The following is a 16,855-nucleotide window of genomic DNA, read 5'->3' as shown; positions in this document are numbered from 1 at the left end:
CATTTTTTCATGCAGGCTCTCGTATTTCTGTGACTTCTTATGTCTCTTCTAAGTAGGGTCTCATTCACACATTCTAACCATTCTTTCCGCGGTCTACCTCTGTCCAAGAAAATCATTTAAATATACATAATTACATTATTTCCAATCTAATAATGTATAAATATGATATATGCACATTTTATGAACGAAAAATTAAACAATTTTCCACTTTTCAAGTTATCGTGTATTAATAATTGATTAAAGTTAACAAAAGTAAGTGTTTAAACATGTTATTATTATTATTTATAAAAATATTCTCTTACAGTGATTCTCGTATGTTGCAGTTTTTTCTAAAAATGTTCACTTTTGATCAACTTTTAAATTTTAGTGAGATAATAATTAATTTAAGTTAACAAAATTAAGTTTCGGCCCACAATGGTGACCCTTGTCAGTGAGTTTTAATAAATCTGCGAAAAGTACATAAGGTCTTGTAGGTACGCAGTTTTACAATTGGAAGTGTTATTCTTTGGTTAATATCTCAGTTTCTAAATTATATACATTATTTAACTTGAAGTGTATATTTTATTTAATTTTATTAATAACTATTGATAAATCATTCAGTATTATTAAAACAATGTATTTTATCGAAATACAACATTCATGAAAAAAAATTAGAATGTAGTAGTAAAATTTTTTAACAAATTTTTTTAACGTTGTCAGAAAACATTGCAGTCCCTTTAAAAATGAACCTGTAGTAAAAAAATGAAATTATAAAAAACATTGTAGTTGAATAATTATTTAAGCATTATTTAAAAAGTGTGCTTTTCTTATAGACAAAAGGTTTATTTTGAAAGGCGAACAATTATTGTTCCTTTTACGAAAATAATTCTTATGGATAGAAGAAAATTTATTTCCTACTTTCACGAATTCTTCAGAGACGATGTTTAAATTTAAAAGCAGAATTTTATAATTATATAACTACAATGCTCTTTTTTACAAATTTATTTTTTACTACAGTGTGATTTTGGAAATGCTTTCTTTCATAGAAATAATTTTAAAACCGGAAAATCAGTACATTTCAATTTAAAAAATTGAAATTATGAACATTTTGACAAATTTAAAATTAAATATTTAAAGCCATACAAAACTTCATTAAAGGAAAATTTGTGTATAAGAAATCGAGGAAAAATTTTTTTAAGTACAATGTTCCTCGCCAATCTGTATTCCTACTACTATGAAAAAAATTGGCATCAACTTTTCGTTGATATAAGGAAAAGAAAAGTTTTTTACAAAAATATTTGAATAATTATTTAGCTACAACAATTTTTTGTTAATTTTGTATTTTTACAACAGAGCGGCTTTCAAGAGAAAAAATTTCACTTTCACAGATATAATTCCTCATCATACCAGATTTAATATACGTCGCTAAAAAATAATTTAAAAAGAGTTCTTCGACTGCAGTGTTTTCTGAAAACTTAAAAAAATTTGTTTATAAATTTTGTTACAAGATTTTCCTACTACATTTTAATTGTCTTTTCATTAGTTGTTCTTCGTTAAGAGTTCTTTTTAAGAATAGTACTTTCAATTGTAAAAGAGCATACCTGCAATAAATTATGTACTTTTCGCAGATTTAAGAAAACTCACTGATAAGGATCACCATTATGTGCCAAAACATTTAAAACAAGTCAATTGTTTTTGATTCACCTGACTCTAAACTCTAAAAACAACAATGTACATCAACAATTTCTACAAAACTAAGTTTTGAGGATCAATAACATCACGCAGCGATTATCAAGTTATCATTATTTTAAATAATATTCTCTTTTAATAATTTTTGAAAAATGTGGTTTTTTTCTTAAGTTTTCAACAGCTCTACCAACGAAAAAAACAATAGAAAATTGATTGAAAATTGAATGATTAACTCAATGGCAAGGAAATGGGTAATTTGAAAGACAAATGCATTATCTTTATGGGGGACATCACATCGAGGGCCTGAAGCAACTTAGAATCCAGTGAGGGGTAGTGTCGTTGCGCAGTGGAAGGGGAAGGTTAAGCAGGTAGCCGTGGAGGAAAAGACGATCGCCCCCAAAACTACCTACTATTGACCCGAGCGGAATTCAGGATTTGTATTCGGAGGGTGGTTGACCGCGAGCGGAAGTCGTGTGTGCCCATATACCTTGCGACCCTAACTATCCCTCGGGACCCCTGCTATTCCACGTAACCCTACTATCCCTCGGAATCCCAAATTATTCGGGACCCTTTAAGTCCCTCGAGACTCCCCTCGTCGTAGGGACAGTTGCGAAGGGCTTTTGTTTTTCATCGCTAGGGGATGTTATTAGCTTTAGCTAATGGTTGTTATTGTCCTTTACTAGGAAGTTGCATCAGTCGCTGCTAAGCATTGTTATTGATCATTGACAGGAAGTAGTATTTATCATTGGTAGGAGATGTTGTTGCGGGTTACAAAAGGTTGATGTTGATTGGTGTTAGAGGTTTTTATTGTCTGTCGGTAGGTATATAGTTGTGTTGATCGTTGTTAATGGTTATTATTACTGTTGCTACAGGATTTTATTGACCGCAGTTAAATATTGTTATTGTCCTTTGATGGACAGTTATATTGTTCGTTGCTAAGAATTTGTTTTGGGCCATTGCTAGGAAATGTTATTGAGCGCTGCTAAGGTATCATTTTGACTGTTTCTAAACGTTGTTATTGTCCATTGGTAGGAAGTTATATTTATCGATGCTAAGGGCTGTTATTGGCCACTGCGAAGGGATTTTATAGCATAGATCCTTTCTATAGGAAGTGATAGGGATATTGAAAATGGAGAGGGACATTTTAACGACTAAATTATTTTTTTAATAGGCTAAAAACCTCTTTTTTGTAGACTTGTCTCTCCTATTTGGACTATCTTTTAATATTGTTTTGCTATTTTTATCTCCATTCCATCAATTGCAAAATATTCAGTTTCTATTTGAAATGAGAAGCATTCTGAACAAAATAAGTTGAGTCATTTTATGAATAATTGCACTTTAAAGCCTAAGTTTTCTCATTTGTACTGGTTTTTATCGCCCACGGCGAACAAGCGGAATGCGCGTAAAACGCTGAGAGGAGATGTTGCTGTTGAGAAAGCGGAAGGACTTTAAGAATACAAATACGTAGAATACAATGGCACGGAAGTGGAGCATTTGCTAGTATTGAGCTATCAGTTCGGAACGATACGATCGTTTGGCAGGAACGCGATTCGCCGCAGAGGTTATTAAGGGTTTATGGTTCCGATTTTATGAGACCCACCAAGTTTACCGGTTTCTCGAAATAAAGGTAATTCTTTCTGCATCGTCCATACAGACTCACTACTAGGTGAAACAGGAAACAGCTTAAAGAAACCTTCTTGAAGAGAATGGAAGCTTCGCATAAGACTTAAGCGAGATTTTACTCTAATACTGTTGCATAAGTTACAAAGAGTGAGAAAATCCATTTGGTAATCATTACCTGAATAATAGTCTATATTTCATTTTTTTTTAAATGCAGAATACCTTCCCTTTTACTTTTTATTCTCAAAATTATGTTGAATAGTCAGTTGAACGTATCTGAAGTTTCGGATAAATATTTCTAATTTTTTTAGAATTTACCACACATGTAAAACATGCTGTAAAAAATATGGAAATGCACAAAAATTTTCCAGTAGACATGTATAGAAATGGACAAATAGAGAGAGAGAACATTTTTTTGCAAAAGACCCGTACTTTGAAGCTTGTTGCATCTCTTCAGTACAAATGTGGAATTCAATTCTATCTCATTACTTTTTTTATAATTATTATCAACTCACTGCATAATTTGTATAATTCTTTATCAAATTATTTTCTAATTGGATACATTATTTTATAAATATAATTAATTGGATAAATTATTTTATATTATACCTTTTTTGTAGAATATTATATATCCATTTCTATTAAATCACAACCATTGATAATTTATTTCCCTTATTTCTTTATCCAAAAATTCTGTTCTTTTTTATCCTGTTTTCTCTTTTTTATCCTACTTTTGAACAATTTATCGCTTTCTCCTGACCCTTTTCAATTTTTAAAGGATATGAGGGTTAAAAAAGTTTCAAATTCAAGGCCTTATAGAGCTCAGTTTTTATTTACACATGCGAATTTTAAATAGTACAATTCGCTCATTTAAATTTATAATTAATTTGATACCGATTTGGCAAACAAGTTGAAAGGTTTTCTCAGATAAATAAGAGTAACTTAAAACTAATTTTTATTCTTTATTATTTCAAGGATCACAGCCTTTGAATTATTCCCCTGAATATCCTTTTTTCAAATTCCCCTTTCTTCGACTGTTCTGGTAAAACTTCCCCTTTTTTATTTACATATAGGATATTGGAAAATACAATATTGGAATTATATGGTAAATTCAAAACTAAAATATGCATGAACAGTCTAAAAAAACTTGAAACTGAAACAATTTAAAAGCGTTTAAAAATATAAAAGCATAAAAATTGTTTTCTTCATTTCTTTATGTAAAAATAAATGTTAAATCTTTCTCTGTGATCCCTGTCATTACGTTTTCATCAGAGAAGGTATTAGATTTGTGTAAAATTTGACACCCCCCCCCCCCAGTTTTTGTCAAATGTCCACGTTCTGAGACCCCCTGAATCCGAAAAACAAGTTTTTACGAATTTTGCTTGTCTGTCTGTCTGTCTGTATGTATGTATGTATGTATGTATATATATATGTATGTATGCCTGCCTGTGAACATGATAACTTTAAAAAAAGTTAATCTATTAGATTGTCCTTTGGTACATTCGTTTAGTGTCCTAAACTATAGGTCAAGTTCGTTAGCCAACCATTTTGAAGAAAAATTCAAAAAGTGGACACATTTTTGAATATTTTTGAGACCACTTTTTATGAAATTCAAGAATTCTCTGTACGGTTATTTATAGTATTCAAAAATTCGAACAATTTATCCTAATGACTTTTTTTATAAAATCAAAAATTACCAGAGTTAGAGGATTTACAAAATTCCAAAAAACAGACGAAACTGAACTTTTATACCAAATAACGCACAATATAAAAAAAAGTCAAGAAAAGAAAAATGTTGGTTTTTGAATGCCCTGCAATTTTTTTGCCCTTTTTCACTGATAAATCTACCTATATTAATTTATTTAAATTTAATAATATTAATTTAACTTCATAAATTTTAATCCTTCTTCTCAGTTCCTACATTTTTGCATATCAGTATTTTCCTAGGCACTGCGTGTGTGTTCAGAGGATTAGGGAAACGCTAGACTGGCACGGTAGATGGTCAAAACCATTTTGTAAAAACAGAGAGAGAGAGAGAGAGAAACATTACTAAAAGGGGAAATAATTACCTGTGCTTTAGATGCTGAGGACTTCCGATGCACCTGAGACCTGCTTTGGCCAAAATACCCACCCTTGGGCAAAGTCTTTCGCACTCCACTACACTATGTGAGGTCATTATGACCGACCCTTGGTTTCTCGTCACGTGATTCACTCCTTGAGAAACTAATTCTTTGGATGCTGGGTCCATTCCACTAAAATCAGTAATTTATTAGTAAAAATGTCGATGATAATATCAATTTTATCAATTTCCACAAAATTTTAATTTTTTGAGTTTAAAGTACCTGGTAGGTTCATCCATAAGGACTATAGACACAGGAGCCATCATACTGATAGCTGCACAGAGTTTTCGTTTGTTCCCACCGCTGAGGCTGCTCACCCTCTGATGAGCGTATTTAATTAGATCAAACCTCTTTAACATCCTCTCTACTGACTGAAAAAAACATAAAATCTCTTAAAAACCTAATCTAAATTTTTCACAGAGAAAAAATGCCTATAAATCAATTTTTAAACAATATGTTTGACTGTTATAGACTTTTTCAAACCTAAATAAAGTTTCGAAAGACCTTTTGTCTTTTTCAAGATTATAAATTGTAAAAATATATATGAAAAATTCTTTTATATATAAAGACGTGCTAATCTTTGTAAAAGGTACAATAATGTGTTCAAAAAATGATCCACGAATTTCATCATTATTAAAATTTGATTACATCATCGCTTAAAGTCAATAAAATAAATACAAAGATGTTGCTGATACTAGTATAAATAACTTGAAACGTAAAAAAAACTCATCACACGAAGGAACCTCAACCTTCTTTTTCTGTTCTATAACAATTTTTCTCTCAATTTATTGAAAACCCTATTGAAACTCTAACTAGGGCGCCCTGCTATAGTCGTTCCGAGAATTCACACCATGTCACAGGTAGGTGTAACAGGAGCTAAGCGGGTTGTGCGGTGGCCACTCAGGCGTGAACAAACAAAAGCGTTTACATCCGGAGCCGTACTATATCGAGTTTGTTCCCCATCACTGTGAGCCCCAAACCCAGCACAATAGAGGAGTTTCATCGCATTAAAAAAATTCCGCTGAATTCAGCACAATAATTTTTCAAGGTAAATTAAAAAAATCAAGTGAATTGAAAACAATTAAAACATATGAAAAAATTCATTGCATTAAATTCAGTACATAAGTTTGAAATAATTTTCGAAAATTTCAAGGAAATTCAAGAGAAGTTGATGAAATATCTATAAAATTTAAGGAGAGTTCGAAATAGATCCAGATAAATTAAAGAAAAGCTCAGAAAAATTGAGTAGAATTAAGGGAATTTGAAAATACTTCCAATCCTGAAAATCGTATACTATTAATCACTTATCGTGAATGACGTCCTTGAAATCCACTCTCATTTAATGGTATATATCAATTCGAAATTCCTTGAAATCTTATTAAATGCCCTGAAATACTTCAAATACTTTGAAATCCCTTAAATTTATTAAAACCAGTTAAAAATTCCTTGGAATCTTTTTAAATTGGCTAAAGCATTTTAAATCATTTGAGATATTTTCAAATCCCTAAAAGCTTTTCAAAGCTAATGAAAATAATTCAAAATCTGTTAAAGTAACCTAAAGTATTTCGAATCCTTTGAAATTTTTTGAAGATCTTGAAAATTCGCTGAAATTTTTTAAATTATCATAAGATATTTAACAACCTAAATACTGCCTTAAAATCTGTTCAAGTTCTGGAAAATTCTTCGTATTTTTTGAATACTCTCAAATATTTAAAATTCAATTAATTTATTGAAATCAATTTGAAATTTCTTGGTGTATTTTAAAATACCCTACAATATTTAAAATCCTTTGAAATCTTTTGAAATCCCGTGAAATTCTTTAAGCTTTTAAAAATTCCTTATAATTATTAGAAATACTCTAAAATATTTAAAATAATTTTAAATCTTTTCAAAGATCTCAAAAGTTCTGTGAAACTTTAAAAAAATTGTTAAAGCTCTACACAATTTCTTGGGATTGTTTCAAATATGCTAACATATTTAAAATCCTTTGAAATCTCATTAAATTACTGAAATAAATGGAAAATTCCTTGTAATCTATTGAAATGCCCTAAACTATTTCTAAACCTTTGAAATCCCTTCAAATGATTACAGTCAATTAAAATGTCTTTAAATATTTTAAAATTCCATAAAATATTTCAACTCTTTTGAACTGCCTTTTCAATTATTAGGGTCTATTGAAGACTTAAAAACTTGGAATCGAGAAAATTCAGAAGGTAGTATAAACCTGTATTTAATAGTGGTTCACCCGTGACTAAAAAAGTGACGAAGAGTGAGTGTTTGGTATACCTGATTATTCCTCATAGTTACTTAAAGTTCTTCTTCTAGAAATTGCCTGACTTTTGCCATTTTTTTCAAAATCCCCTTTTTTCCTCCACTTTTCCCTGACTTTCCATGATCAAAAAAATATCCTGACTTTTCCCTGAATTTTATATTCTAAAATTTGCAATCCCATTTATCTTTTACAGGTGAATCTCGGAATAAATCATCTAGAATAAACCTCAACCTCCCTGATACAGAAATTCAAACACAAAAATAAATTTCGATTTAAGAAACAAGGAAATCTCTCTCATTGATAGAATATTTAAAATCTTTCTTACCCTAGCAACATCCCTTAGACCACAAACTTCTCCATGAATGGTCAAGCACTGATCAGGAGTCAAGAACCCATCAAGAGCATCACTTTGGGGACAGTAGCCAACTTTACCATTGCACAGAGGTCCTGCTCCGACCTCTGACCCATTGAGGAAAATACTTCCAGCCGTGGGCTTTATTTCTGTAGTCAGCATTTTGAAGGTTGTACTTTTTCCAGCTCCATTTACGCCGAAGATGCCGAAACAAGCACCAGTCTGAACGCCGAAGCTGAGATTTTGCACCGCAACGTTTGTACCATAAAAGCTGTTGTATTCCTTTCGCAATTTCACGGTTTTCAAAACGTCTTGAACTAATTCCTTCTCCACCCTGACACGCTCCCTAGCGACGTCTGGGTCCTCTTTAACATCCTCGTAGGAAACTTTATGCCTGTAATTAGACATGCCTGATAGTTAAGTTTATTTCAGTAGTTTGTTACAACTGTACTTGAGATAAGTAGGAATTGGACTCTTTTTCATTCGATAAGACTTTTAAGATATTCCCCCCCAAAAATCAAACAGATTTTACAATCCAATTATTATACAGTCCATGGCGCCATTCTATTCCGTTAATGAAAAAAGAAATATGGCAGGCTTCAGGATTTTAATGTAAAACTATAGCTTCAATATTTAAATAATTTAAATCTCCATAATTAAACATTTTAGTATGTTAATGATGAATTCGTCCTAATTTTGATAGACTTTCAAAAACTAGAGCGTTTCAGCTCAAAAATTTTTGATAATAATTTTCAGAGGCCAAAATTTTTTTTTTAGTTTTAATTAGATATCCGGAAAAAACCATTTTTTCTCTACTAATCAAATTAAGAAATCTGAAAATAATGTGATAAGTTTATTTGAAACATTCAAAAGGTTTTTAATTGATTTAAATTTATTTTAAAGTTTTAGCAAACACTTAGGTTACTGGATAAACTATTTAAAATTATTCATAAGGAATAATAAATTGAACATTTCAGCACACAAAATATGTATATTAATACACAAGTATAATATAAAATCGGTTTTTTTTGTAAAAATAAATCATTTTTGTGTCTTTTAATTAACATAAAAATACAGTAGATGAGACAAACTTGAACAAATTTGATATTTTATAATATTCGCGATAAATTTATATCAATTCTTATAGCTTTTTAAGAAATAAAAAAATTCAGATCAGAAAATTTAAATAGAAATTTTTAAAGGTCGAAAGATGTCTTATATAATTTGAAGAATTTTATAGAAGGAAAAAAATATGTATTTCCAAACACTTCACATTTGTACATTTTTATACATTTTTATTTTGTATATGTGACAAATCATATTTCTAAAATAAATTTTGGATGCTCTAAAAAAAATCTTCATAGTTTTTTGGCGATTTAGAAACTTTTTTAAGTTGAATATGTAAAATGAATCTGTGAAAAACATAAAAGCTTTCGTAAATAAAAATAGACTGAGACCCTGAATCTATAATTTGACCAAGTTTTCTCAAATTTTAGTTATTATGATTTTAAAAGCATTCGAATTTACAGCCGTTTAGAAAAATTTATACCCATAATAATTAGCATGACTTCTTAATTTTATTTCAAATTTGTGAGCCCCGTAGAAAACACGGAGAGAAATTTCAAGATATTAATTCAAGAAAGCGCGTGATTTTAGAGCTACAATTTTACGTGCTTTAAAGTCTCGGACTCTATGATCTAAAAGCATAGAATTTAAGACCTGAAAGCAAAGAGCGTGGCTTAATGCCTGAAACTTCGAGACCTATGCTTTACACGCAAGGATCCCAAGATGTTAGTTCTCGCGCCAAAGCTCAATAAAATCAAGGAGCAGTGCCGTGAATTAATCTCCCGAAATTTCTCTTGGTGTAGGGTTGCACAATTTTCACAACCAAAAAGTTCTGTAATTAAAAATATTGAAACTTGTGTATTTTTTCTCTAAACAGAAATATATTTACCTGGAAAAATATTATTTTTTATCTACTAATTCATTTTAAAAAATATTTTAAAAATGTAAAAATTTCCTTTGCAACTTTTAAAATAACAACGATTTTAAACTTAATTTAATGTTTTTGTTTCTCAGAAATTCAGGCTATTGGATAAACTCTTTAAAATTATCCAGTAAGAATGATAAATTAAAAATGTAAAGAATTAAAAATGATTTTTTTTTGTATTTCTACTCTTATTGGTAAGTATATAAACTTTATGTAAGAAGATTCAATATTTTTTTACTGAATGACTTAAAAATCAATTTGAATGAAAATCTCTTTTTATACTCTCAATAATATTCTCAAGCTCTTTAGATTTGACAATTTGTATGAATTTTCATTTTTTATCTGTGAACAAATCATATTATCAAATTCTTTAAGAACTTCGACTTGAGTTCAACTTGAATTGCCCCCAATAAAGACATGCTGAAGTCGAAACTTTCGACTTGAGCATGTCTCAGTTTTAATTCGGAGCCAGACTTCAATTTATGTCTTGGAGACAAGTTTCTATGTCTTGAAGTTACCATTTTTATTCTTTTAAAGAAAGTTTTTAAGGGTTATACTCGTTCAGACCCACAGATTCTGCATATTTTAAATTAAAATAACTAATTCAATAATAACAAATTTTTCATTCATTAATTTTAATCTCATTTATGAGCTGAAACAGGTTCTTATTGAGGCAAGTTCACTTGAGATAAGTAAACGTTGTCTTAGCCAAGACAAGGCTAGACTTGAGACAAGTAAACGCCGTTTTACCTGTCGTGGCCATAAAAGTAAGACGAAGGCTTATGTTTCGACTCATTTTTGAGACGCAGCCAGATATCGATGTCTTGGAGGCGAACTTAAGACATAACCAAGTCGAACTCAAGTCGAAGAATTTTTACTCGGAAATTAGAGAGAGTTTTCCTGAAAATGGACATTTTCGAACAAAAATCCTAAGATTTTAAAGGTTTGCAATTTTTAACAATTCTAAGGCGCGTTAACGCTTTTGTAAAAAAAAAACTGGTATTATAAATAAATTTTTCCTCAAAAGATACTCGATTTCAAGGTAGATAAATAATTATTGAAGAATTTTAGATAACGTTGGTGTTTTGCATCGAAAGTTGGTCTTTCGAACAAAAATCATTATAATTAGAACAGGATTTAGAATCCTTTAGGAATTTCAATTATGTCCGTGTTTTCATTAAAAAATTGGTATTTTTTATTTCAAAACTTAATGGAGTTTATGGTAAACTTAATAAGAAGTCGGTAATTTTGAACAAAAAATATTAGGTTTAATAGAATATTAACCATTCTAAACAATTTCTTGTTATGTTATATTAGTGTTTTTCGTCGAAAATTTCTATTGTTAATAAAGTATAATTAGATTTCAAAGAATATTTTCAATATTAGAGTGATAATAATTTATATTAATATTTTTCGTCGAAAATTTATATTTTTGATTAAAAATTCAAAGGTTTCATTGTCTATTATATTGTAAAAAATATTATAGCTATTTATTCTGAATTTAAGAAATCAATTTCCATTAATAATTATAAATATTATAATTGATTTTCAATAATTCTAAATAATGGATACCACAAATTACAAAATTTTGGTATTGATAATGGTTTTATATTTTAATTTAAAAATTGCGTATTTACTTCCTAGTACTTAAAAAAAGTAGAAAATAAAAAAATTTACTGGGAGTTTAGTCTATCTCTTGTGATTTTACATTGCTTGTAGTTATTCTAAGTAATAAGAGACTTCTAGGATACAAATTTTTGAAAGTAACTAAAGCGTTTTCGGTTAAATAGACCCAAAACTTCCTTGGTATGTAATTTCATATTCAGATGCTATATTATATAGAAACTTGATATGAACTTTTGCGAAGTGTATTTAATGGTATTAGTAAGGTTCTAGTATATCTTGATCTCAAATATGTTCCGAAACTGCAAATTTAATATCATCGATGGCCTCGTCAATATGAACTGATCTGGTTACAAAGCCCTTTGATGTCTCTCAAGTATCTAAGAACCTAAAACTAAACACATTTTTATCGGAACCAAAAAATAAATTCCTATACATTAGAACAAAACTACATGAGAATGAAAGTACAACTTTTGTCAATTATTTTAACGAATTTTGTATGTTCAATATAAGAAATTATAAAGTTATACTTCGATAATTGATATGTATTTCAAATATTTAGAAATATTAGTGTTTCGAAGATTTCAGATTTTATGTTATTACGGTTAAGTGTTATATGTGTAATAAAACACCCAAATCTAAATTTTACAAGGATATACTTTCGTTCTCATTGATGAAATATCCAATAAATCTTGAAATGTATGTTTGCTTTGAACTTTATACCATTTATAAGAATATTAATCAAAATAAAAAATAAAAATTTGAATCTTAATGTGATATTAAAAAATTACCTATTGCAGATTACATTATTCGTAAATTGATTTAAGGATGATATGCCCGTGGGAATGTACTTTACAAAATTTTATTTAACTATTATTATTGTGTATGAACTTATACATTTTTATTGTGAAAGAAAGATTCATTAACCACTTTAACTAGCCTCGAACTGTTGACAGATTTTCATACTTCACATAGAAAAGAAACAGATATTACACTTGCCCTGCGCCTGATTCTTAATTAACCTATCATAGTTTATCATTTAAAATAGTAAGAATATAAATTTTTCGAAAAAATAACATATTTTCAAGAAAAATATATATTCATTCATTCCTACAAAAAACCAACAATATGTGCTTTAGGTAGGAAACATTCAAATAAAAAGACTTTTCGTTAAAAACAAGTGATTAAAGGAATAACTAGTGATAGCCGGATTTTGTTTAAAAATGATAAGAGATATTATCTTCATGTTGTAGCAAATAAAATTAATAACTACTTAGGGTTTTATTCCAAATTTCTTCTTTATCGAGCGCATAGGACCTATTTGTTTCGCAGTATTTTAAAAACAGTTTAAAATACATTTTTTACTGATAATTTATTTCTTTTCTTACGATTTTGCTTTCCTCGTGGTTAATCTAAGTAACAAAAGACTTCTAGAATATAAACTTTAAAAGCACGACAAACTTTATGGGTTAAAGAGAGCCAAAACTCCCTTGTTCTGTAATTTCATAATCGAATGCTATATTATATGGAAACTTGATACGACCGTTTCAGAAGTATATTTAATGATATTTGAAGGAATTGTAGAATAGTAAAAGATAATAAATGTTATTAAATAACAAAAAAAAAAATTATTCAGTTTTTTTAAAATATATATTTAAGCATTATCTTACTGTTCCTTTAAATTTTAAACATGCAAGTTTTTATTATAATAGCGATCATTTGCAGATCTTAATTTAGAGGTATTTATTTGCAATATCGTAAATATTTGTCATCCTAGGTCGAAAAAAAACTTTTGGGTTCCAAACCCTGCAAATTCTTGCAAATGATTCTGATAGTTATAAATTGTCGTAGTAGCTCTTTTTTGTAAAATATTATATCAACTTAAAACTATAACAAAATACAAAAATATACAAACAGTACAAGATCCGTCCGATTAATTGACAAAAGTTGTAATTTCCTGTAATTTGTGATGAGTTTTATTTAATTTATTTGTAGATTTTATAGAAATCGTTTTAGCTTTTTGTAATTTAAAACAACTTTTCCCTCTGCTTTAAAATTACGTTTGATAAATAGTGGTTACCTTATAGGTGACATTTTTCTATTGCGTAAAAATGTTGCATAACTGAAACTTCTGTTTTATCTGCAATATATTATAATAGTAGAAGTTCTTGGCAAACATGTAATTTTATTGATTTATTTTGCACATTTATTTATATATTTTTTCCAACTTTTTATTTTGTTCTAGAAAACAACCCTCTTCGAGGTAACAAATTTATTTGATACTTATGAGAAAGCAAATTGTTCATAAAATGAGAACTGGTTGAACCAATATTTTGAATTCTCACTAGTGAACCAATGGTTTTCCTACTTTTACTAGGTGAACCAGTAAGAGTCTCAGCTTACACAGCGTCACTAAATATACCAGTGCCGCCAAATAATATATTAAGTCAGGTCTTTGTATTTCTTGAGTGAAAATGAAATTTAGGGTGTAAGGTAAAGACAGTACTTAGTGATATGCGACCAGTTAGTAGCACCCTAAATGAATTTCTTCTCTCATTGAAAAATTTAAGTGAGTTAAAAATGTACATGAAGGCATCGTAAAAACTAGCATGCTTTAATATTAAATTGCATATAAATATGTCCGGGGAATAATTTCCAAAGCAGTGTATCAAAGATATTTAAAAACCGGTGATGCCATCAAGAGCATTCAGCAAACACAAGTGAGTCGGTGCATTTTCCTTTTTTTTTAAAACAAACATCGTACAAAATAAGGTGTAAGATTTGAGTCAGGGAATTGGTGTGTCAGTGAGAAGTTGTCTGGAGGGCAAAGGCTTGCATAATGATTCATTATGAGCAGTAATATTAACCGGTCCGAAAACTCGTAAAGAGACCGAGTAGTGACACGATCATGGAAAATCTATTTTAGGGGAATCAGTCTCTTTTGAGTGAAAAAGACTTTTTATCGTTAACGTTAATGTTTTTTTTTCAACTTACCTTCAACTTTGATGGTCATTCTTATCGCATAAATCTTTGAAAAGTGTGTTGTTAGAGTCGCGCGTGAGTAAATCGCTTGGAGGTTAGGGTGTCCAAAGAATAGCCATACGCGTATATTAAATAATAACAGATTCTGTTTGATATGGTATGGATTCTTCGTTATATCATACTTTAATAACAAATCGCCTGCCAGACTTGGGCAACTTTTTATGCTCACCACATCATATTACTTACTATTCCAAGTATTTACCTAATTGAATTTTCATAACAGTATAAAATGTGTCCATTCGAATACTATTTAAAAATAGTTAATATACCTACGTTTTCTACTTATTTGCTTCATCAGAAACAAACATGAACGATTTTAAGCCTTATCGCGTGTTTCTGTCGCTAAACGGTTCCTAACGCATCTTTGGACCTGTTAGTGACAGGGTAAAATCAATACCATTAAAAGGTGCATAGGTGTCACTAACCCATCCACTCGTATAGATCACATAAAAAATCAATAATTATTAACCAAAGCAATGCGCACATTGCTGCCATCATTACAATGTCACTAACAGGTTTCTTTAACTTGGTAGTGTTTGTGTTAGAAATATATGAGGCGTGGCTGCATAAACAATTGGTACAATATTTTTCGCTTAAAACTGGGGCAGCTCCTGGCCACTTGTGTTTGACTCTGGGCAAAGCGACACGTTAATGCAATGCCGAATGATAAGTCTCACGCTAACCCGTTGACAGACGACATCGCTTACGAGCAGATAACTACTAGTACTGAGTAATCAGTGAACGTTACTGATTAAACCAGTAATGGAATTCCACTGAGTAAATTAGTAACATGTTGCTGATTGTCAGTGGTTCATTTTAAGATAGAATGCTTTCTTTGCAGAATACTGCTCATTATAAAAATTATAAAATATTAGTTACCTCTTCCATGTTATATCAGGTAGCAGTCTGCACTCAATTGCTAGGTTAGCAAAGTACAAGATGGTTCCGACGACGAAGAGGCAGACATAATGTAGACCAATTAAATCCCAACCTAAGGGAGACTTGTAGGTATCCATGTTAAATCTTCCAAGTAATTCAGCAGTGATGTCGTTCTTCGTGATTTCGACAAGAGCATCAGCAAGTGCATATTGGGGTAGTAGAAGTAGCACGTGATGAAGAAAATCACGTACGTCTACTGCAGTCTGGCTTTTGCCGAGAATGTCGATTACGAGGATAGTCGCTAAGGATGAAACACCCAGAAACGTATTAACACAGAAGAGCACCATATTTGAAACACTCGAGTCGTCGAAGATTTTCTCTGCCAGATGTGTGAAGGGTATAACCGCCCACCTATAAGGAAAAAAGCACGTCCTCCATACATTATTCTTTCAACAATTTAACTGAATCAGTATATGAATAATTAATTTTTAGCAAAATCACAATGAAAGTACTGCTAAAAAATGAATAAATTTCGATACAGTTGAGATTGTAATCCAATTATTAAAAATCCCACTGCGCTATTTCTGTCTTTATCTTGAAGTTATCTCGAAACTATTGTAAAATATTGTAAACTATTGTTGTCGAAAAATCCGCATTCATGATTGGATGCAGCTGTCGTTTAAATTAAAAAAATTCTTATAAATTTGTGACGTTGGCCAAGCAATGAAAAATATGTATTTTAGAAACTCGATTAAGATCAAAAACTGCATTTTAAACAATTAAATTAGCCTTTAAAGCTAATACACTATAGAAATATATAGTGTGACATTTACACCAGAGGCCAAAACGGCCATGGCTTTTGGCTGAGGGCAGCTGAACAAAGGAAAGTTTGAAGAAGATTTACAATTCTAAACAATTTTCTGTCATGTTATGTCACGATTTTTGCTTAGAAATTATTGGTATTTTTGATGAAAAACATTAAATTTCAAAGAATATTTACAATATTTCAACAATAATAGGGTACGTTAGTATTACTCGCCAAAAATGGTCTATTTTAAGCCAAACTCATTTAACATCAAAATTTAAACTTCCAACTGAAAAAAAGTAGGTTATATGTTAATGTTTATTGTCAGAAATTGGTATTTTTTGGCAAAAATGCAAGGGTTTAATTAGTTACATATTTCACTAAAAGGGGGAGGGTCGGTAAGGCCGGTTTTTGGCCTAATTTATTTTTGGACCAAAAAATCTGAAAAAATCATGGTAGTATCTCATAAGTATCCCGAGTCGAT

General features: G+C 30.1%; 1 protein-coding gene across 3 annotated transcripts in view; it reads right to left on the bottom strand.

Annotated features, from left to right (window-relative positions):
• LOC117177351 (ATP-binding cassette sub-family A member 12) overlaps positions 1–16,855 on the bottom strand; it is a 147,276-nt gene that overhangs the window by 47,594 nt on the left and 82,827 nt on the right. For all 3 annotated transcript variants that reach the window (XM_033367980.1, XM_033367981.1, XM_033367982.1), the window contains 4 exons: positions 15,567–15,977; positions 8,006–8,426; positions 5,631–5,779; positions 5,358–5,540 (listed from right to left, as the gene is read on the bottom strand). In XM_033367980.1, coding sequence (XP_033223871.1) covers positions 5,358–5,540; positions 5,631–5,779; positions 8,006–8,426; positions 15,567–15,977 — 1,164 coding nt within the window. The remainder of the gene's footprint in view (positions 1–5,357; positions 5,541–5,630; positions 5,780–8,005; positions 8,427–15,566; positions 15,978–16,855) is intronic.

The sequence above is a fragment of the Belonocnema kinseyi genome, chromosome 7 (genome assembly GCF_010883055.1).
Source record: "Belonocnema kinseyi isolate 2016_QV_RU_SX_M_011 chromosome 7, B_treatae_v1, whole genome shotgun sequence".
NCBI lineage: Eukaryota > Metazoa > Arthropoda > Insecta > Hymenoptera > Cynipidae > Belonocnema > Belonocnema kinseyi.
This window is presented reverse-complemented; position numbering and strand designations above follow the sequence as displayed.